The sequence below is a fragment of the Pungitius pungitius genome, chromosome 9 (assembly GCF_949316345.1).
Source record: "Pungitius pungitius chromosome 9, fPunPun2.1, whole genome shotgun sequence".
NCBI classification, from domain to species: Eukaryota; Metazoa; Chordata; class Actinopteri; order Perciformes; family Gasterosteidae; genus Pungitius; species Pungitius pungitius.
The window spans coordinates 114,558-137,500 of NC_084908.1; the positions used below are offsets into that span (position 1 = coordinate 114,558).

At 43.1% G+C, this 22,943-nt stretch overlaps 2 protein-coding genes across 6 annotated transcripts in view; one reads left to right on the forward strand and one right to left on the reverse strand.

Moving 5' to 3' along the window:
• The window catches only part of pkd1a (polycystic kidney disease 1a), a 44,039-nt gene extending 27,800 nt beyond the window's left edge, over positions 1–16,239 (reverse strand). For all 4 annotated transcript variants that reach the window (XM_062564396.1, XM_037473023.2, XM_062564395.1 and 1 more), the window contains exons 1-12: positions 15,708–16,239; positions 6,885–6,956; positions 6,629–6,697; positions 5,669–5,740; positions 5,209–5,372; positions 4,579–4,859; positions 4,135–4,395; positions 3,852–4,023; positions 2,472–2,652; positions 804–1,018; positions 503–624; positions 269–419 (exon numbers count right to left, since the gene is read on the reverse strand). In XM_062564396.1, coding sequence (XP_062420380.1) covers positions 269–419; positions 503–624; positions 804–1,018; positions 2,472–2,652; positions 3,852–4,023; positions 4,135–4,395; positions 4,579–4,859; positions 5,209–5,372; positions 5,669–5,740; positions 6,629–6,697; positions 6,885–6,956; positions 15,708–15,985 — 2,038 coding nt within the window. In that variant the 5' untranslated portion in view covers positions 15,986–16,239. The remainder of the gene's footprint in view (positions 1–268; positions 420–502; positions 625–803; positions 1,019–2,471; positions 2,653–3,851; positions 4,024–4,134; positions 4,396–4,578; positions 4,860–5,208; positions 5,373–5,668; positions 5,741–6,628; positions 6,698–6,884; positions 6,957–15,707) is intronic.
• Positions 16,240–22,123: 5,884 nt separating this feature from the next.
• Positions 22,124–22,943, forward strand: part of LOC119218522 (somatostatin-like receptor F_48D10.1) — a 5,642-nt gene continuing 4,822 nt past the window's right edge. For both annotated transcript variants that reach the window (XM_037473027.2, XM_062564510.1), the window contains exons 1-2: positions 22,124–22,281; positions 22,861–22,943. The exon at positions 22,861–22,943 is cut by the window's right edge and continues 607 nt beyond it. The gene's annotated coding sequence lies outside the window, so the exon portion shown is untranslated. The remainder of the gene's footprint in view (positions 22,282–22,860) is intronic.

Genomic DNA, 22,943 nt, shown 5'->3' on the forward strand with positions numbered 1-22,943 from the left:
AAATGTAAATAAATAGAATAAATAAAACCGTGACAGGAAGTGACGCCACCGTGATTGCTGTTGTATCATTTCTCTTCTGTTTTGCACTTCTTCTTATCCATTAAAAATGTACTTTAATGTTGCCCTAACAACTTCTGACAAGGCTGTGTGTGTTGATGTTTTTGTCTAACATGCGTTGTGGGGGCGCAGATGGCTTTTTTACCACCAGTAATGCGGATGGTTTTAGGTGTCAAGTGCGTGGCAGAGTGAGTTTTGGGGTGTGACTCACTGGGAAGCAGCAAGTGCAGGCCGGGATAATGGCAGTAGGGTCTGTAGGTCTGGAACCGGACGTGGATTTGTGAACGCTGCTCCAGAGCGACGAACTCCAGGGAGGACAGACGTCCTGCATGAACGAAGCTCAGAGCTGGGAACAACAACACCTGTGGTTGAGCAGAGGAAGGAACGTTGAATGAGAAGCAGGTTTGAGGAGCACTGAATGAACCAGGTGGAGATTCCTCCTCACCTCTATGCCACCTGTGGGAGGTTGTGGAGTGGAGATCGCAGCGGACGGGGCGCGGTGCAAAGGATTATGGGAAGGAAACACAGTCAGGCCCAAAGTGTAAATCCCTGCATCTGGAACCCGCACTACAGCATCCAAGGGGACAAAAGAGGGGAAGCATTTAGGGATTTAAAAAGAGTAAAGAGGTAGCAGAGGTTTGTATGTCTGCAACCAAACATGACATTGCTTTGCATAGGAGGAGTTTTCATTTTCTTCCTCTGGTTGCTTAAGACCAGGGTCTAGTGTGTCTTGTGTGACGGTGTACCTTGGGCGTTGTACTGGCACACATAGGCCCGCTTGGCGTTGCATGGGTGCGGACTGGTCTGAGCCGACTTATCGAGGGACACGCACACGTTCCCACGGGCGATGGAGAAACGAGGTGGGGGGCCCTCCTCCCCCTCCTGAGCATCTGAGCCGTCCATCCAGCGCAGCTTCCCCGGAGAGTCGACGTCACTGAAGCCGAGCCACGCACCTCGCTCCCTGGGGCGGGAAACGAAAGGTGAGACACAGAGAACCTCAACGGTTCAAAGTGATTGTTGGGCTCTGCGGCTCCGTGGAGGTCAGACGTGTGGATCCCCAGCAGCTCCACTCCTGCATGTCGATGCGTCCTTGAGACACTTAACAAATTGCTTCGGCGGGATGTTTCTTTTGGTGTGTGACAGGGTACCAACGATTAGTTAGTGCCCCACGGCGTGGTTGCATGAATGGGTCTGTATGGGTGAATGATGACATGTCGGATTAGGGCCTTTTGAGAGGTCGGAAGATTAACAGTAAGACCATTTTCCTTTGACCGCACACGCCATTAAAACATTTTTTTTGATACATGTTGTTTGATCTTGACTTGAATCAAACTGACATTTAAGTCTCTCAATGATTTACCAGCTTGACTTCAAGAATCAATGAATGCAGTGAAGAGAAAGCTGAAATGGGCTTGGATTGAACTCCGGTGGGATGTTAAGAGAGTGGATGCTAGATATTGAGTACGCTCTGTGATTGTAACAGGAACCCCAGTGAGTCCACTAATGGACTCACATTTCATCCGCTTTCATTCCCTGAGCTGGGAACTGGAAAAGGTTATAGTGTGACTGACTGACACAAGACAATGGAAGTCTACTTTGATTACTGGGTCCAAAACTTTCCATTTCCTTCATGGTCTTGTTTTCAATCTATCTATAATCTTTTAAGATTTGTCAATAACCTCTGAACCCCCACATCTGTGAAAACGACTTCTTAAAGACTGGACAGGTTCAAATATTCAAGAGGGAGAACAAGAAAAAAGGGTCTTTGGGGCAAAAATAAGAACTAATGTTTTTTTTAAAAGGAGCTCCTTACATAAGCGAGAGGGTGGAGGAGGAGAGACGGGATAAGCTCCATCTACCCCATCACAACACACACACGTCATGGACTGGGGACTCCTCCTCCAGGGTGATCAAAGTTACAATGCAGCTGTGCTTTTACAGATGTGTTTTTTGTGACCCTCTCTGACCTAAACACCAAAACCGGAGGGACACAAGTCCACAAACTCTCTCAACGAAGCAAAGCCGAATCCTGAGCCAATCACAACGAAGCCTGGCTATTTATGCAAAGAGGACGGCACACTGATACCATGTCAAGGCCTACGGTCTAGATTGGTATTTATCTATATATATATAATATGATGGATACGAATGAATGGATGACAAAAGCTTAAAAGGCATGAAGTTACACTAATAATACTATAATGAATGAAAAGCTCTGGCCTTGCTTACAAATCCAAACCATGTACTCTGTGATTGTCACTTATTCAAAGCTCCTGAATCGGTTCCTGAGCCTTTAGAAAAAGTTTTAGAGCGTTGCCTCATTTTCAAACTCGAGCAGAAAGAAACATCATGAAAAAAACGCATTGATGTCGTCCGATCCAACATTAAACGTTTCAGAAGAGCGAGACACTCACTGCGTGTTGACCTTGGGCGCCAGCAGGTTACGCAGCGCGTCGCTCCTGACTATCGCCAGATTCCCGCCGCAGTCGGAGCACGAGCGCCGAGCGTCCGTCCAGCTGAACTCGCCCGAGACGACCTGGAAGCAGCGAGAGGACTCGGCGTCGCACACCCCGTTGTTTGGGAAGTGAGGGCAAGCTGACGAAGGACATTCACACCTCGTTAGGTCTCCTTCATCAGAGGATCCTCAAGATTAGAAAGTACGCTCAAACAAGCCTCAGTGTGATGATGATTTAACATTCAACACTTCATTGGTTACTCTGCTGCAAAATAGATTGTTTTGTCATCCACATATAAAAAATAAGGTTCACAAATATGTTTCTACTTTAAAAGCAGTTTAGAACTTATCAGTGATATATTTGTGAACATTTTCTATTTGTGTCATAATTGGGTACAATACTGTTTCCCTACATTGAAATAAAACAAGGGTGTATAAAGCTGCTTATATTTTAGACATCCATTTATCTGCACATTCATACTAAAATCCTCTGATGTTTGCTTACCTTCCATCAAATGTAGGGACTCAGACAACTTTGAAAACAACTTTTCTTTTAACAAAATATCCTGCGGTTTTGTACAAAATCCTCAAGGTTTAGAATTTATCTGACAATATATACACACGGTACAAATAATTACGACAAGACACGTGGGACAACAACTTCATTGCAGATCAAGGTTTTTACAGAGCTGGGACTGTTCAAACAGAACCGTTATCTTCAAAAGAAAGGCTAAGATTTAGGGACAGTTAAAGTGAAAGAAAAGTGGGCACAAAGGACAAAAAATAAATAACGATGGTGAGAGCTAATAATTAATCGGACTCTTTCTTATGTATTTGTCTGTGGGAACCTCCATTTCAGTTAAATGAAATGCATTTTAAAAGAAGGCTGCTGGTAAGTTGGGGGGCTTTAGGTGAATAGTCTTCTCTGAGAGTACATGAAACAATCTACATTGTTAGGGAAATTAGAAGAAGACCATAGCATAGTAAAGACTACGATAGTATACAGTAATTGCCTTTGTTATTTTGATTAAAAAAACAACTGCACATTAGCTGCTGCAGATTGAATATCCTTCCATGATGGAATGTTGATGATTCACCCCAACAAACCAAATGATTTAAGGAATTCTATACAACAATTTACTCACAATTTACCAACATTCCCAATGGTAGATGTGACTCTGGAGTGTTGTTCACGAGATGTTTGTCTTATTCCCTCAGCAGACCCACATAGAGCCGCCCGGGCTAATGGGCTGGGGATCCCCACACCAGGAGAATCCCACACCATTCCTGCCCTAATTAGGTGGCCGAGTGTCGATCAGAGTCATTTGGTGTCTCTTACCTTTGGCAACCTCAACACCATCCTTTGAAATCTTCCAATCAACATTCAAGCCATCAGCACCCCAGCTGACCAGTGTGATGTCCAGGCTCATATTGGCCACAGCGAGAGGTGGACAGTGCAGCTCCAGTTTGGGAGGAAGTGTCACGGTGACTCCTCCGCGTGCTGCACGCACCTGAACACAAACACATGTACAACCAAATTTCACATGTAGGTGGAAAAACACTTAATTCATTCTACTGTAAAAGAAAAAGTAAAGAAAGTATTTCCTATTGTTCTGCCTCACCTCCTTGTGTCCAGCCCAAGCCATCAAACTGACCGCATAATGTCCCGGGAGTCCATACTTGTGAGTTGCTGTGGTGCACCCTGTTTCTGTTGCGTTGACTCGGGGCGAAAGGTCATCAAAGTCCCAGGACAGGGTCACCGGAGTGACCGAGGACGCGGCAGAGAAACGGACACTGTCGTGGACACTTTGCAGCGTGAGAGGCTTCAGTGACACAACGAAGTCCACCGCAAACACGTCCTCAGCCAGAGTCCACCCGCATTCCTGAGTACAGAGGTTTCTGTGTGAATGGACCGATTTACAATAAACACATCGTGGTCTCTCTGTACAGCAGCCACGCAGGACCCTGAACCCTAAGCTCATGTGAGGTTTGAGGAAATCCTCCAGGTTGCGTTTAGAAAAGGAAACTTTGACATCTGAAGTGCAATAGTCCGCTCTGCTGCATACCTTCATGACGTGGGGGTTCGTACAGGCAGCCGAGCAGCGAGCTTTGCTGATGAAGTTTGGCTCAGAGTTTGTGCTGCAGAGGCACTCGTGCCTCGCCCCCAGCCCCCCATAGCGGTGCAGCGCGGCGAAACACACGCTGTTACACTGCTGGCGCGTGAAGTTTCCAGGTGTGGAGGAAGAGAAGATAACAAGCTCACTCCGTCCGCCTCCTCCTCCTCCCCCCCCCCCGCCGCCGCCGCCGCCGCTGCTGCTGTCCTCAAGGCAAGCGGCATAGTTGAGACCTGGAGAAGAAGGAAAATAAGGTCAGTCAATGCAGTGAATGCATTTTTGTCTGATTTCTTATTTGACACTACAATCAGCATCAGACTTTCTCTGTCCATACATCATTCTAAAAAAGGGCCTCTGTAGTTAATTCCTCTGATATTTGAACATACATTTTGACCCAGAGGAAGTCTTTGGATTGGTGGTTCACTTTTGTGACGCATTTTCACAGGTTTACTCTCTGGAACTTATGTTAAACATCAAGTTGGGTTGAGCCTACTGGAGACACTTCCTTTTATCTGAATGATAGGAACCCAAAGAGGAGGGTTTGTGTTTTGAGTCTGCATGAGCAGGCCTTGGGTTTCGTACCGCAGGTGAGCAGGCTGACGTTGAGCAGGGGCTGGCCAAGCAGCTCAGGAGGCTGCCTGCACAACATGTCCTCCGCTCGACGGACTCGCAGCCCTTTCTCCTGGAGCCAGCTGACCAGCCGGACCAACTGGCAGTCACAGTCAAAGGGGTTACTGCTCAGGTCGCTGGAGGAGAGGATCAGTCATGGTGGAACATGACACACACACACAGGTTAACATTGTGCACTAAAAAGAAACCCCAAAAAAGTCTTAGACACAATAATAAATAATATATGATAAATATTAAACAGCAAAAATCAGCTGCACTCTTAAGTAAAATGATCCTTTTGGGACACATCAGCCATGCATCCATTTTGTTCCGAGTTAGAAAAGTATGAGAACAACGAAAGGACTTCTGGAGGTCAGTGGCATGATGAGCTAACTGTTTATCAAACCCTAAGATGCAATGTGTGATGACTTACATTTGAGTTAAATTGCAGAGGTTGTCGTATATTCTCTCGTCTATTGTGGTGATGAGGTTGTTGCTCAAATCACTGGTGGAGACAGAAGACACAAATCACTGGTGACATTAAAACAACTTTTTAGTCACTGCATTATTTTGTGGCAAATGAGTAATGCAAAATCACTTTTGCATTGTCTGTTGATCAAAGTGGGCATTCCAACATAACTTTTACATAAAAACAACTCATGTAACTCAGATATATAACAAAACACAAAGTGGAGCGATTAAAAATCAAACCAAATCCCAAACAACCAAAGTGCTGAGTAAGGGAAAGGATTCAGGTCTTTGATATCTCTCTTTCTTTACTCCTCTTCATCAGCCTCTCTCTCCTCTCTATCCAGGAGGCTGCATAATGGGGCCGTTGTGTGGCGGGTTTGGAAGAAAATGATGGAAAACGGCAGAGTCCTCCTCAACACAAAAACACACACACACACACACACACACACACACACACACACACACACATGCTTAAGCGCCCATTAAATGGGTGGAAGAAATTATGTAATGGCTGGAGGGAGGGAGAGAGGGAGGAAGGAGAGAGGGAGGAAGGGGTGGAGGGAGAGAGGGAGGAAGGAGAGAGGGAGGAAGGGGTGGAGGGAGAGAGGGAGGAAGGGGTGGAGGGAGGAAGGGGTGGAGGGAGAGAGGGAGGAAGGGGTGGAGGGAGGTTCAATGGGAGCCGTAAGCTGTAATTGGACTTAATGGGGCTGTGATGGTGTGTGTGTGTGTGTGTGTGTGTGCGTGTGTGTGTGTGTGTGTGTGTGCGTCGCTGTGCGGTTTCAACATACAACGCGTGTGTTTTTTTGTGTGAAGGCTGATTCTAAGGATCTCTGCCTTTTTAAATCCAGACTAAACCAAGCATTTCTCCCTTTCCACCTTCCTCACCCCCCCACCCTTTGTCTCCTGTGGACGTTGTACTCACAGAGTTGACAGTTGGCCGCAGCAGAAAAGTCCTCTCGGGAGAACATTGATCCTGTTGCCTTGAAGATATCTTCAAGAGAGATAGATGTACATGATAAATAATCACAGATATGAAGGTAGATCGGTTTTAAGATACCTGAACACACACACACACACACACACACACACACACAGTGTGTATGCAGGGATGCACACTGAGTGGAGATGGGTTAAACAATGCAAACGCACAACAAGCACACACTGCTGTGTGTACTCACAGCTCTCGGAGGGCAGTGAGACGGTCCAGCAGGCTGGTATCAAGAGAGGAGATGTGGTTCTTGGAAAGATCTCTGCGGGAAAAAACCAACACGGCGACATTTAAAACCCAAGCAAACGAGGGCAAAACGACCACACTCAGACTAAAGTAGTTTAATATAAAGGGTGGGAAACATGAAGGAGAGGGAGATGGAGACATATTACTACTGTAGCTTCGCCATAGTTTAATATAACTTTTTTTTGCTGTGACACCTGTTATCAGGTGAAAGAAAAAAAATGAACAAAGCTCTAAACTTTTTCAGGATGGAGAGAATTATTTCACTTTGCCGTGAGTTTCTCCTTCAGCGCATTCAGTCAATAAATGTCAATGAGTCAGTGAACTTACCACTAACTAAAATAGCATTTATAGCCATTTATTCTTCGCCCCAGCAAATCTAAACTTAGGTTGAAAAGATTGCATGGCGTTTGTTTGTGTGTGTGTGAGTCTGTTAGACCTTACAGCTACAGACACACAACCTGTAAATATATATAGTTCATTATCAAAATGAAATCATAAAACTTACCTAAATTAAATGCACTCGTATAAAGTTGTATAAAGTTTAGGGACTATAACGGTAGGAATTAATGAAGCAGAGGCCGAGGGTCCATTTCTTCCCCCAGAATGGGAAAACCCAAGATCCTACATTTCCCATAATGCACACAATATCAACAAATGTATGCCCCTCCCCGCCTGTAAACCTATTTCAAACGACATTCCTCCGGTTTGTAACACAGGCTTTTATTGTGAAAACCCAAGCTGAATATGTTGTTATATCATCACAAAGAAGAAAGGAAGAAAAAAACGTCTTCAAAGAGTCAAGGTTACTTCTGCAACCAAGAAGCACGGCTTCATCTAAGAACAATAATGCTGCTCTGCTCTCAACCTCCAATAAGAATGAAGACTTTGCCTTCACAGCAAAGCCCCGTTTCACGTGAGAACGAAACAAAGGACAGAATAACGCAGCCAGAGGTTGAGGGAGGACAAAACACACTGCGAGTGTGAGTGTGTTCATTTGACACCAATTCATGGCAAAAATCAAAAGTCTAAGACGGGAAATGTATGCTTAACTGAATGGGAATGTACACCCCTTTCTCCTTCTTTCTATGTGTGTGTGTGTGTGTGTGTGTGTGTGTGTGTGTTAGCAGAGCAGGACGCCCATTCCCAAAAGGAAACATCTGTACATTCCAGACAAGCTGTGTAAGAAAGATGGAGAGAGCGAGATCTCTGCTAGACCCATCAGATGAAACCAGGCAACACCCAGGAGCTCTTCTCAACAAGAAGTCCCACATTAGGCCGACGGATGTCTTATGTAAGGCTGTGAAAGTCAGGTGAGCACGTGTCTGTACACAGAAACGTTCTTTTCAGCTCATGCCGCACGGACAGGAGGGGATTAAGTGGAGAGAGGGGGTGTGTATGTGTGTGTAACGTGACCATATAATGTGACCTTCAGCATGTCTATTAGCAACAGGCTCCCGTTCTCTGGGCTACCTCTGGACACACATGGTTCCAGTAATACGTGCACGCACACACACAGCAGACATATGGTTCTATTTTACTGATGGTGTGGCCAATGATCTAACCACTCCTTATAAGGCCTGTCTGGTGCCACTTATTCTGAGCTGGAGGAGGAGAACACACACACACACACAGTCCTCATTGACTGCTCTATGCTTGACAGAAGAGCAGTGGGTACGGCCTCTGGCAAGGAAAAAATAAACCTACAGAGAATGAGAAATGGACGAAAGGAAAAGGACAAAGAAAAGCAGCAACAAGAGGAGCGTTGTGATGAGGGCTGTGATGTCTGATTGTTGTGACGTGGTGACAGAGGGGTCCCTGTAAGTGAAGGCCTGCGCTCCACCAAGCCGCTAAACACAGACTGCCGTGCGGTGGCTTTCATCCCCCTCAGCCTCCTCCACCTCTCCCTCCCCCAGTCACTTATCCCAATTTATTTCCCCCTTTTTTTCCCTCTCCGCTGCTTTGTTTATGTTCGAAGGAAGGGCCGACCTCTACGAGTCCAACGGGAGGGGGAGCAGGACGAGAGCAAAGGAGGGTGAAGGATGTGAAGGAAAGGCAACTGCCCCATGAGGGCCGGTCTTAGACCCTTAGAGGAATGGGGCGAGGAGGTAGGGAGTCAAAAGGTACGTCTGTCAGGGTCACAAGGGTTAGGGTCTCCTCTTTAGAACATTCTGTCCATGTTCCCTGGCTTGTCTGGTGTCCAGCTGGCAGGCGAAGGGCAGCACATTCACTCAAAGAGCAACTCACTAAGCCTTAGATCCTGTCAATGAATGCAAGAAAAACAAAACTCCCGTAAAACCCTCATCGCCGACTCTTTATCTGATGAAATGAAACTGAGTCCCACACATTTGTTGAAGTCATAAACTGTGTGGCCTGAATCAAAAAAGGCTCTCAAGCTTGCAAGAAAATTGCAAATTATTTTGCTTTATTTATGACAGTTTAGACCCATCTTGTGTCAAAAGGGTCACAAATATAAATGCATCAATATCTAAATATTGACCTAAATAATGGGACAGAAGTCACTATGAGGAAAAGAACAGATGAATGGAACATAAACACACAAAAAGATGTCTAAGCAGAAAAACTAAAAAGAGGATGAAATACACTTATAAAATATGTGTCTTTAGTAAATAGTTGTGTAGACTTAGTCAAGCATGTTGAAAGAAGCTAGCATATAACGTTAAAGAGTAATGAATGTTTGTTTTTCTCATTGGCCACTAAACTCCAAATATTCAACCGGTCCGTAGGCGAGCTGCACTTTCTATTTCTATGAATAAGAGTTATGGCGTTTATTTTTTCTGTACTATTTGTATTGTTCATACATCTCGCTCATTCAACTTGAACTTGGCTGAATCAAGGTCGAATGCAATGATCCTTTCCTTCTATGTCTATCAAGAGACAATAATAAAGTCCCCACTACCGTGCATCAATTTATATAAATACTTAATCACAAAGATTCTAACATTCTGAAGCCAAGCAAACTTTGGGAACAGGGGAGATCACATGCAAAGAGCGGATTTACAGGTGGAAATCAGGCTTTTGCACAGGTTTGAAATGTTTAAAAGAAAACCTTCCAAGTATCTCTGGAACAATCAAAAAGTCTCCATGCATTTTCAAAGCCTTGAATCTAAAGGTTTATTTAGCATTTGGCCCTGAGCGATCAGGCTGTCTATGCACCACGGTAGAGCCATTCATTCCACGTGAAAGGGCAACGCTCCAAATACACTGATTTCCCTCCGCTATGCAAAAGTGCAACAGCCAGAGCAGAGAGCTTCGATAATGAAGGACGTCGGCAGCCTCCGACACCATCGAGACGAGCAACTGCAGCCGCTCTGACAGCACAGCGTTGAGTGAGAAAAGATCAGCAGGGAAATGACTCATGTGGATCGGTCCTTTGCACCAGAAGCTGACAGACACTTGTGTTCCTCTTCACTGTGGCCTCTGCTGTCCCTGATGCCCTGATGACCCTCTGCTACGCCACTGACCTTTGGGCCTGCTTCTCAATTTGCATCAGTTTCATTTAAGGTTACTGACATGAAAAAAATAATATGCAATTGCCTTTTTTTAACTTGGCACCCAAACAAACAGCTCCATAACTATTGATCCTGTGCAAACAAATTCCTAGTATTAACTGTGAAACTTTAAAAGAAACCGTTTCACAGGTTCTTTTATTGTTTTTCTGTTTTTTACGTAATAACTTGCAAATGCAAAATTAGCTTTTGGGTCCAAATTTGAATTACATAATAACATTAAATATAAACAGACCAACTAGCGTCTCATTGCAGCATCTCGTTCTAGAAGCGTTTTAATTCAAAATGTCTGAACAAACGTGCACACACAATGGCTGCTTTTATTTAAATGGAAGGAATAACATGCAATTATTGACCTTCTTTCCATGGGAAGAAACAACAGGGAGACTTGGATAATCCATAGAGCAAAGTGTGGTTAAATCATCAAAGCCATGATGCAATGTATCAACATAACATACGGAGCCTTATGTTGAACCACAGAATGGCAGATTATTTGATATTTTGTCACTATCTGAACACACTGAAGGAAAATTAATTCTAGCTGAAGGACGTCAACGCTTCAGCAGCAAGAGATGCAGCAAACTACTAAGTGTTGTCCACATGTGTCAGCTGTGCTGGTGTTGGAAAGTGTGAGCTAGATGACAGAAGAGTTGCTAAGAAACAACCAAAAGTTTGAGTTGAAGAAAACTATTCAAATCCACACACACACACACACACACACATCTGGCAAAAGTGAGTTCCTTCTTCAGTCTTCAGGCTGTGTAACCTCATGAATGAGTTAATAATGAACCAAGAGAGAGATGTTCCCAGCAGTTAGAAATGACTAGGTCCACACACACACACACACACACACACACACACACACACAGGAGGGAGCATGTCTTCTTCTCTGCCTGTTTCTTCCCCCTGGAATGTCTGTGCTTTTGAGGGTGATGTCATGAGTTACTATTACCATGGTAACACAACAAATTCTCCCTTGGATATGTCCGGTAGATTCAATCTTTCCTTTCCCATTTCATTGGTGTGTGTGTGTGTGTGTGTGTGAGATGATAATCACCTCAGAGGTAGGAGGTCCGTGTGACGTGCTCCCTGTTAAAAGACGTGTCTCATAAGCCACGCATGCACTGCGTGTTTGCACCTCACTGCCATAGTTGCACCACCCAATGCTCCTGATGCGATCGTGTATTTGCAGTTCAGGTAATAGGTCCAACTTGAGCAAAGTTTGTTCAGAAACGTAATGGTTGCTTTTCCTATTTCTTGCAGACTGTGAAGACGAAGCAAAGTCTGATGTTGGCCGAGTCGCGTCTGACAACAGAGATCATCCTTTTTATAGAATAAATCAGTCTGTATTGTAAAATCAAGGATAATGCCTTTCAACTCTGACCTCTGGGTTGCTTTCCATCTGGACTGACTGATCCCAATGTGCACGTCACCGCGTGTGCAGGCTCTCATAAACACATATGCATGTTCTATTGTTTCTGTAACCTGCCATCAAGCCATTAAACGGAAAGTAACAGCACTGAAAGTCCAATTTTACATTAAAAGTCCTTCTCCTGTTGTAGGAAGGACACGGCCTCGCAATAGGTTGTGTTACAGCCCTCGGCACACTTAACAATGGTTGAAAAGGCTTTAAAAAAACGCAGTGCAATCCACAAGCATTTCCCAGAAGTAATTTCAGAATTGCATAAACTGTCTGTATGAAGTGCAAAGAGAGTTTTATTATGTGTGTGGCTTGGAACAGATGGACTGGTGTGTAATTGGAATGCTTTTCTCCAACTGCACTCTGTAGTATGTTAACTTCTTACACAGGATGATTTCTTTTTTTTTTTCTTCAAATAAATGGTGTGTCTAAAACATTGTGGGAGGCTGGGAAGGAGCACAGAGGAGAGGAGGAGACCCAGCACTGCTTTCACTTTATATTTGGTCCCTTTATGTCAATTGGATGAATTCTTCTAGGTTCACTTATTTGTGTTACCGTCTAACCTTTACCTGGATCAGATTAACGGTGTAACAAACAGTAGTGTGGTTTCCTACAAACAGAACACAATGCCAGGCGCAAACAGCACGTTCACTTATTCAAAAGCAGACTCTTTACGGCTAAATTCTGAGTGGTAACATGTCAATGATTCTTATATTTAAAAAGAGGAAAAATCATAAACCAGGGTTTTTCTTATAGTCATAAGGTTACACAACGCTGTCTTTGCAATTTACTAGGACAATATAATATGGTAATATAACTTTACATTAACACTAGAGTCCAAATACACACATTCTATCTAAATAGCCACTGCTGTCCATCAAGCCTCTCTCTGTCACTCACACAACTATACAGGTAAAGGTCAACTATACAGGTAAAGGTCAACTATACAGGTAAAGGTCAACTATACAGGTAAAGGTCAACTAATTAACTAACTAAATTAGCAACTATTACAGTTTTTTTGTAGTATAACAAAGTAATTTGATTTTCTTCACACATATTAAATACATAATTGATTGGGGGATATATTTATGTCTATTGGGATATTGGTATTGCCTCATGTTACAAGTTGTGTGGTGGTGGTTGGGTGACTTAAATGTTTAATGAAAAACTAATGAACAGATTTATTAATGATGAGCTATTAATAAAGTACAGTACGTGCTTTATCTCCCACCTCCTTAACTCTTCTGCGGGACCCGTTTTCAGTTTTTATCAAAACAAAAAAAATACAATTCATTATTTTTTCACACTCAGAAGTATTGGCCTTGGCTCCTTTTCTGCAAAGAACACACTGCACATCCGACCACATTTTCATCAACCGCACAGCGTAACCCTCCCTAAACATTTATGTCACATAAATATTAATGTGTGGGAATTGTCCTGTGTACCTTCAGTCCCTAAAGTCAAACCTGATGGAGGACACCCTGAACTAAATCAAGGGTTGACAGTTGTCCTGGACATATGGCTCAGGGACACAACAACCTGGAACACACTGGGACATGAGTTCCTCAAGAGGAAGCTGACCATGGCTCCTCTAATATATATAGATATATAGATATATATATACCATATGTGCTGTTTATGTTGCTCCTCAAAACACAGCAGGTCTAACAGACCCACAACAGCAGATGAGTAACAAAAGAACGACCACCATACCTGATGGTATCGTGACGCACGAGCATTGTGAGCAGAAGCAGGAGCACCTGAGTGCGATGTAAACGTCTGTCTGACACCTCGAGACACCTGAGTGAGTCAGTGAGTCAAATGTCAAATGTCAGGTTGTGACGTGCACCCCCATGTTGTGTCATAGGCGCTTGTGAATAGACACACACTATCTTCACAAGAACCCGTAATCTTGGGCCCCCCACAGTTAGCCTATTATTAATTAACAGCATCTTCCCCAGTGGACGTGGAAAGTGCATTTGATGACAAACCAAGTGCAGATCCACAGTTTGTTTACTCCTCCAAGACCTGAAGAGACTGCCAACAACAAGCTGGACCCAAAACACACAGAGAGAGAGGAATCCAATGCTGTCACCAACGCATCACATCTGTGGAAACGAAAGCTAAAGAATAATGACTTGAATTACTGTTTCATGTTCTAGGCCACATCTCTCTCCTGCTCATCAGACCGATAACAGCTTGACACAATTAGTATTCTTTAAATAGTGAGTGGTGGGTAGGACAGGCCTGCGGTGTATATATGTATATATATATATATATATATGTTTATATATATATATCCTGCGAGCAGACAAGAGGGCGAATTAGTAAGGACCGTAATGAGTCACCTCTACAAAAGGCTTCTGCTGGTACCGTTGGACCCGGGGAGGTGGATCTGTACCGATGGAGTCAGACAGAGACGGAGCAAAGTCTGCCTCTAATTAACGGGGCACCTAAGAGCACTCTTCCTCTCTTGTGTAAATATGATTACCAAATGTCAAGTGCTATTAAGGAAGCTTGTTGAGATGAGGAGAAAAGGTTTAAATACAAACCAAATAATAACAAATATTCACACATGCTTTTAGTTGTAATGAGTTTCTGCTGAAACACAACATTTTATCTGCTAGAAACCCAATTCAAACCATATTTTAGTATAAAGTCTTTTGAAGCAAGCAAGTTCAAAATAATATGCATTTACTTTTTGTCCAGGTTACAGGTAAATATTTATCTGAAATAAAAGAAGGTAGTGAAAGAGGAAATACTAAATAATTGAAAACATATGTCTTTGGTCCGTGCAGAACAGAATGTCCTCACTGCAGCAGCACCAGAGGCTGAAGACCGACCGGCACCACAAACACCAGCTTCACTTCTCTGGTGTGACACACACACACACACACACACACACACACACACATATAAATTATCTGTAAGAAGAATGTCCTACTCTTCCTTTATTATCATACCACGTTTGCATCCAAATGTACTTATTCTAGAAATAGTATTTATTTATTTTTCAGACTTCTAGGTTCTGTGCTATGGCGTAACCTTTCACTCCTTTCTAAAGCGCCTTGTAAAAAGCCTCATCTCTCGTCCCGAGCAGAGGACAAACTTGTGATTAAAGGACACAAAATATTTCTGTGTGAACCATTTTGAATTTGCTCTAAACTTTACAGCAGCACCAGTGTCGATGTTCCTGTTATGAAAGCTGCTGACCGTCCACTTTCATCGATCCAAATGATGTGCATGCAAGGCCTTTTTAATTGAACCGCCACATCTGTCAGAATGTACATGCGGCTGCCAATTCTTTCCTCTTTTTATCAATTAAGCATCATGTGTAGCATCCTAATGCATTCCAAAGCACAATGATTACCTTTAGAAAGAAGTGCATTAAAACACTAACATATGACATATTTGGGTTTGTGGGTCTGAAGATGTTATCAGCAAAATGATGATAACTGATCATCAAAATAGCTACTTTATATCAAACAGTATAAACTAGTTTATTTTCTGTCAAACAACCCGATGGACTTAAATGCATTTATAGACACGACAACACTAAAAAACAACTTCCATTAAGTTCTAAATTGTGGATGATGCAAAACGGGGTGACATGGTCTAAATAAGATATTATTCGCCACGTAGCAAACACGTCAATCCAGCCGAAATATATATTAATTTACAAAGCTAATACAACCCCCCCCCCCCCCCCCTATTTCCTCCCTGCCACATTTAACTTAAGTGACTGAACCAAATCGCTTGTATTAAATCTTCAGAGTGTTTAACGTGACGGCTTATTGGACCCTTCATCCACGTTACTCACAGCACGCCGGTGGCCTGCGGGACGTCTGCCGCCGCGGGGGCCCTCTCCAGCCCGACGTTGGAGCAATTGACGACGCAGGACGCCTGTGGCCCCCCCGGCGCGCAGCTGCAGTTGACGGGGCAGGGGGAGCAGCTCCTGCCGCCGTCCCCCTGCGGCCCGGAGCCCCATGCCCCCCCCAGGCAGCACAGCGCCACGAGCACAGCGTAGAAGAAGCGGAATCCCGGGACGCAGACGCCATGTTTTCGCTTGGATAAAGTCTGTCCATTTCCACAAGGCATAGCTCAGTCACATCGCATCGCCCCTGATGGTGGAAGTGCTCTCAGCCGGCGAAGGAGCGAACTACTCGGGACGAACTCTTTTCGCTCTCGGCTTTCATGCGAGGGACCGAGTTGCTGGTTAAACGCAGTTTTAAGGGGTGAATAAGACGCCGCTTTCTTCCCTGCGTTTCCCCCGCGATCCTAAAAAACTAACGGAGCTTCTCCAGAATCGTTTCGGGGGGAAAAAAGTTTGTGAGAACTTCCTCTCTCCTCCTCTTTCCACTGGGTGCAGTTCTTTGAGCCGCCGCTGCGCTCATGGGCGCATTCTGTGACGTAGCATCCAACACAGCCTCCACAGCCAGCTCAATAATTAGGCAAAAAATGTCATTAGTGTTACTACTTGAGTGTATACTATTATTTGTGCGTGACGTTTAACATACATATTGGTTGCTTTATGGACCCCTATTGACCCCTGATCACATATTTCTTGAGGAATGTGTAGCAACAAGGATTCAGGGGCCCTGAGGGTCCGGGGCTACTTGATGCTCTTCATAGGTGATAATCCAGCCTTCCACAAGGTGAAAAATTCGATTAATTAATTCAGTCAATCAGTCAACCCAGTGTAGACATTAAAACATGAGAAATAAAAATCTACAACATGAGATTTTTCCTGTTCATTTCCAGGTTGGTGCAAAGTGCAGGAGGTCCGTAACATAAAAGACAACAGCTCTCCTGTCTGAAATACATAGTCTCCTTCAAGTCGGAGGCATTTGTTTGTTTCAAATGAGAAACTAACAGCTGAGGCTGCACATTCTTAATGCAATTTCCCCATAATTTTATTAAAATAACCAAATTTCATACCTGACAATATTCACTATTCAGTGTTGGGGCTCTGGAGGAGGCGATGCAGGTGCTTCATCAGGTCTGTCGCTTGGTGTTTTGTGCTATTAGGCAGGTACAAGCTCTCTAAACTCTATAAAATGAACTTATTATCAGATTACATTCATAGATGCTTCAGTGTCAAAACACATTTAGAATTTTGTGACAGCAGCATGTGTCTGTGTTTCATTATCTCGGCAGAAGATGAGCTACATGTAGGTAGATGAAAGTTGTTAGATAGACAGACAGCAGATAGGTTCTGGAATGATATAAAAGAGAAAACACTTTGGAATTGTTCAGGAGTGAGAGATCACTATTCATTCTCTTTCTCGAGGCAGAGGTCTATGCTGCTTCTCCTCCTTCACCCTCAGACATGTGACATTTTTTATCTGAGGTGTGAAAATGAAACCAATCTTCTTTGATTTGATTGTAAAATGACGGTTTTATAACTTCTTTCACAATTTACACCCAAGTCACCCTCCCTTCTCTCTGAAGCGGTGCAGGGCACGTGTTGGAGGTGTTTCCTGTGTATTTGGGTTGGCTCGGGCGCAGCCATCCTCGCAGCAGGCGAGGTGCTCTGTGCAGAGAAAAGACGAGTCCCACAATAACTCTGGCACTCCCTTATTCTTATTGGCAGCTTTTCATTTCAAAGTTCTTGCATTCTTGAGTTGCAAAACATGTGAGTGGAAGAGGATCAAGTTGTTCAGCCCAAATAACTCAAATTCTCCACTGAAATGATATGACACAACAGATTATAATGTTATACGTTTTTGTTTCTCCTTTAAGCTCCTATGTTAGAAACAGAAACAGAAACAAGAATATATTTTATAAAAGCATTGTAACCAGATACATAAAAACATGGTTTGCTGTCGTTACATTTAATAAAATAATCTGTATTCCAGAAGACAATAAGATAAAAAGATCTGCTCCCGAAATGACGTTTAGCAGGTCGAAATATTCAGCAGGTACAAAGTCCAAAAAAGCTGGGACACTGTACAAATTGTGAATAAAAAGGAATGCAATCATTTACAAATCTCATAAACTTATATTTTATTCACAATAGAATATAGATAACATGATTATCTAATAACAAATGTTGTCATGCCAAATACTGGCTAATTTTGGATTTCATGAGAGCTACACATTCCAAAAACGTTAGGACAGGTAGCAATAAGAGGCCGGAGGAGTTAAATGTACTTATAAGGAACAGCTGGAGGACCAATTTGCAACATATTAGGTCAATTGGCAACATGCATCATCTACGGTGCATAATATCATCCAAAGATTCAGAGAATCTGGAATAATGTCTGTGCGTAAGGGTCAAGCGCGTCACCTAAATGACATGTAATGTAATGACATGTAATGTAATGACATGTAATGTAATGTAATGTAATGTAATGACATGTAATGTAATGACATGTAATGACATGTAATGTAAGCGCAGGCGTTTTCTCAGGGCCAAGGCTTTTATTTTAAAATGTCCTGTGGCAAAGTGGAAAACTGTTCTGTGGTCAGACAAATCAAAATTTGAAGCTCTTTTTGGGACTGAGACGCCATGTGATCCGGCCTAAAGAGGACAAGCATCAGCGCTCAGTTCAGAAGCCATGCATATCTGATGGCATGGGGTTGCATGAGGGCGTGTGGCATGGGCAGCTTACACTTCTGGAAAGGCACCATCAATGCTGAAAGGTACATCCAAGTTCTAGAACAACATGTGCTCCCATCCAGGGGTCGTCTCTTTCAGGGAAGAAGCAGGCCAGCATGCAGTCCACATCTTTCACCCTCCAGAAAACACTTCATTCATAAAGAGGAAGATGCGACAAAGAAGACAGTTGAGCAACTCGAAGCCTGTATTACACAAGAACGGGACAACATTCCTGTTCCTTAACTTGAGCAACTTGTCTCCTCAGTCCCCAGACGTTTGCAGACTGTTATAAAAAGAAGAAGAAGAAAGAGATGCCACACAGTGGTAAACATGGCCATGTCCCAACTTTGTGAGATGTGTTGATGCCATGAAATTTAAAATCATCTTATTTTTCTCTTAAAATGATTGACATTTTCTTTTTTAACATTCGATATGTCATCTATGTTAAAATCTGAATAAAAAATTGAAGTTTTTGAAGACAAACCTTTTACAAACACATCATCCGATCTGCCTCACACCGAGTCGAAGACTGTCAACAATTAATGGGAATTGCATAGTATAGTATACATAGTATGTTTAAGTTTAGCAACTCAAAAACCCAAAAGCCCATTATCCCTATTGCAAATTACATTGACCTCTCCAGGATTTACTGATAAATATCTGTTATCAAATCTTTTAAAGGCATTTGTATTAAAACCTTTATTGGTGCATTTTTGAGACAGCCAGTAAAGAGGAAACAGGCAGAGGTCAAAAGCAGGTGAGCTTGAGAGAAGGCGTGAGAGGGCGAGAGGTTTTGGGCCCAGGGGAACCAGACAGGCGAGTCCCGACAGCTAAGTACAAACCAGGTAGAAAAGCTGGTGAAGAAGTTGAGGCGAGATGTTTACTAAATCAGGGAGATGGACAGAAGGTGAATTAGTGGGAACAGCAGGCTGTGGAAATAGTGGCAAAAGGGTTATGAGAGGACAGGTGTGCCGATGGGTCTGAAACAAGAAAACCCTTCCAGGTAAATGGAAAATCAGGCAGAGGAAATGAATGAATTAAGAATTGAAAGAGCAAGCTGTCAGGCTGGACTTCTATATTTTGCAGATCTTTGGTTATACACATTGAAAACTTTTTTTGGACAGAAAATGCTTTATGGTATCAGGACATGAACTTTAGCTATATATTCTTGTTAGTTCCTCCTATTCTAACCTTAAAACCGTCAGTCCTGTCACCTAATGAAGCTCCAGCACTCCATGAAATATCATATTTGGTATCGGTCAGGCCTGGTCCGGTCTGGTCCGGTCTGGTCCGGTCTGGTCCCGGGCGAAGGTAAAATGAGCTCGGCTCCTGTTTGGTTATGGGGAGGGTCCTTCAAGGAAAACAGCACTTATTGAGGCCTCCGTCTGTGTTATTGTAGGGCTGCAGGAAGAGGGTGGAGGATGGAGGGGGGGGGGGACTGAAGGAATTGACGTGGCAAAGAGGAGGGGGGGGGGATGGTGACTAGAAGAGTTCACTGAAAAACTGAGGGGAAATGCAACAGTGAAAATAAGCTTGTATCCGTAGTCTTTTTCTCCTCAGCATTTAGCATTCCATGCGTATTCTGAAGTTCTTACATCTCCTACTTTCTCAAATATATTTTGTAGAAATCTTGCTGCGTTAAAATATAGTCTTGTGTTAAACATAAAAAGTATAGTAAAAATACTTTAAAAATGTGAGTAAATGTGAGGCAGGTGTGTATTGTGTTGTTAATGCTTTGTGCAAGTTTAACTTCCAAAAGCGTTTTTGTTGACTGTAAATGTAAAAGAAGAAGGTTTAGTTTGGAGTTGGCAGTGACAGCATCCCTGGGACACAACAATGAGCACACAAAAGAGAAGATAATTCATTCCCCCTCGCACAGAACTGGAGTTAATAATATCCACAATACACCAAGGCCAAACAACTGTGCAGTCACAGCGAACTGGATGTTTTATACAATTATATCAACAGTTTTGTTTGACTTAGTAATTACTGTAACACATTTCATTAACATTTCTTTCTACCTTTATATCCATTTATAGAGTACCTTGTCTTTTCACTGACACTGAATATTTCCTTGGTGCCGTATTCTCTTTGAGACCCCAGGGCAGTGATGTCCTTTGACAGGTTGGTAAGGTCAACCGTTGGGCTTGTGATAGCTTCACTACAGGGGGTTGTTCGGGAGATGGGCATGAACCTTCCCTTCTTCACCCAACTGACCCAACCAGATATTAACTGAAGAACGGGTGTGTCTATCTAATTGTGGTTTTGTCCAAGTGTGTGTGTATATGTGAGTGTGTGTGTGTGCGTTTGGTAGTGCAATCGTGTTCCTGCAGAGAAGGAATACCAAAAAGAAGTGACATGGTGCAATGGAAGTCAAGAATAAATGTTAAGATTATAGAAGTGTATGAGAATCACGTTGCTGCCTGCTGCTCTCCTGTCTAAATGTGTGTGTGTGTGTGTGCGTGTGTGTGTGTGTGTGTGTGTGTGTGTGTGTGTGTGTGTGTGTGTGCAGAGAGAGAAATCAATGGGTAGAAATATTTTCGTAACAGACTTTTGGAGTTCCACATAATGAGACACGCATCTTCCGTAAAAAGAAATCAAATGGATAGTTTGAGAGAAAGAAATACATTTTAAAAGGTTTTAAAGAATCCCACATGATGTACAATAAATCATATTATAGTCTTATACGTTGTTGAAACAATTTCTCATGAAAATCGTCTGCCCAATATTGATTTAGCACATAAAAGAAGGAAATCGAATAATAGAGATAGGGATGTTTTCTATTTGTAGATGTCCCAGTGGCCCCTTGTTTTTCAGCCCTGCTGGTATTTGACCAATTTCCAGATGGGTGATTCTCCACTATAATGGAAGGTGGCAGCGTCTCGATCAGTGTACGGGTGCACGGCAGTGCCACAGACAAAAGAAACAAAGCGCTGCCACTCACAGACAAAGGTTGTTCTTGTTCGCATTTAAGAATACCCGTGTGTCTCTAGGTACCGGTGGTAGTAAAGGGAACATATTAAAGGCATACTGGGCAACTGCAATTTTTTGTTTTACTCCGGCCTCTTGGTGCATGGAAGGATTTATGTTCTGATTGTGCTGTATGGTAAAGGCAAAATGCCAAAATAATATTCTAGTTTAAAACAAAACAGACTTGTGTCCCTTGTTTTTGCAATATATCAATGGTTACATCATTTTGGATAATTCTACTTCAGTTTCTACTACTACCTTCATGCTGCAGAGGTTAGGTTAGTATAAACAACAAACTGGTGATTGTTTCTTTGATATGGACAATGAGGCTTATATCAAATGTTTCACCTGAATGTTTTGGCAAAAAAAATCCTGTTGGTTGAAGATTAGCGAAATATAGGTTGAAAGATGTGAACATAACTATTGTTCACAAAATATCTCCGGTTAAAGTCCCTCTAAAGATTAAAATGTCTGCTGAGAGATTGAGCAGAACTGTTCCAAGACGTAATATCAGAACCTCAATTCTCTAATGAAGCAGCACGATTTCTCTCTCCCTCTGTCCCCCCCCCTCTCTCTCTCTCTCTCTCTCTCTCTCTCTCTCTCTCTCTCTCTCTCTCTCCCCCTCTCTCTCCCTCCTATCGGAGTGGCACTATGCGTAAAGAAAGTTGAAGGACGAGAACGAGAAGCTGGGAGCTGCTGCTGCTGAGAAAACATGCTCAGCACCACGGACAGCGATCAATTGGGAACTCGGACTCTACCTATCGATATTGGAGAACCTTGAGAGAATCAGAAGGCTGAACTGAAAAGGAGGAATTTGAATCGGGTAAACTTCCTACTTTTTTCACTGCTTTCCAAAGTAAGCATGTCGTCGTCTTCTCGTCTCTCGGTCAATCATTATCGCGTGATTGTGATTCACGAATGCAGCTTTGAAAATGAGTGTTTTATATTGAGCGAATGGCCCACAAGCATGATCATATCTTTTTTTTAAATTTGAAAAATGATTAAACATCTTGCAGTAAAACTCATCTGCCGTGCGTAAACGCTCTGGCACCGTGCTGGTCGCGGAACACATTGGATGTGTGTTTACTGACTTTAATATGTAAAGACCCCGGAGAGGAGACGGCATTAGTGGTTCGTTACAGTAATTACAAACCTTGTTTCACAATTGTTAAAATGTAGGATATGTGGCACGTATTTGTGTTTAGAGTTGGCTCATTACGCGCCGTTTAGACAGAGACGGCACGGGGTTGTTGTCAGAACGCACATTTCGTCACTTGGGTACGCAGGCACACACTTTAATTAAACTCTAAATTAGGTATAGATTGATTTCATTTTCTTTGTTTTCTTCTGATACCTACCGGTTGATGGGGATTTCTCCTCCTGATTCTCATCCAAAATGAAGAATGGAATAAACCAGCATGGCAGAGGTAAAGTTTCTCACCTAAATCAGTGAAAACACCCGTGGGGAAACTGCATCTGGTGTGT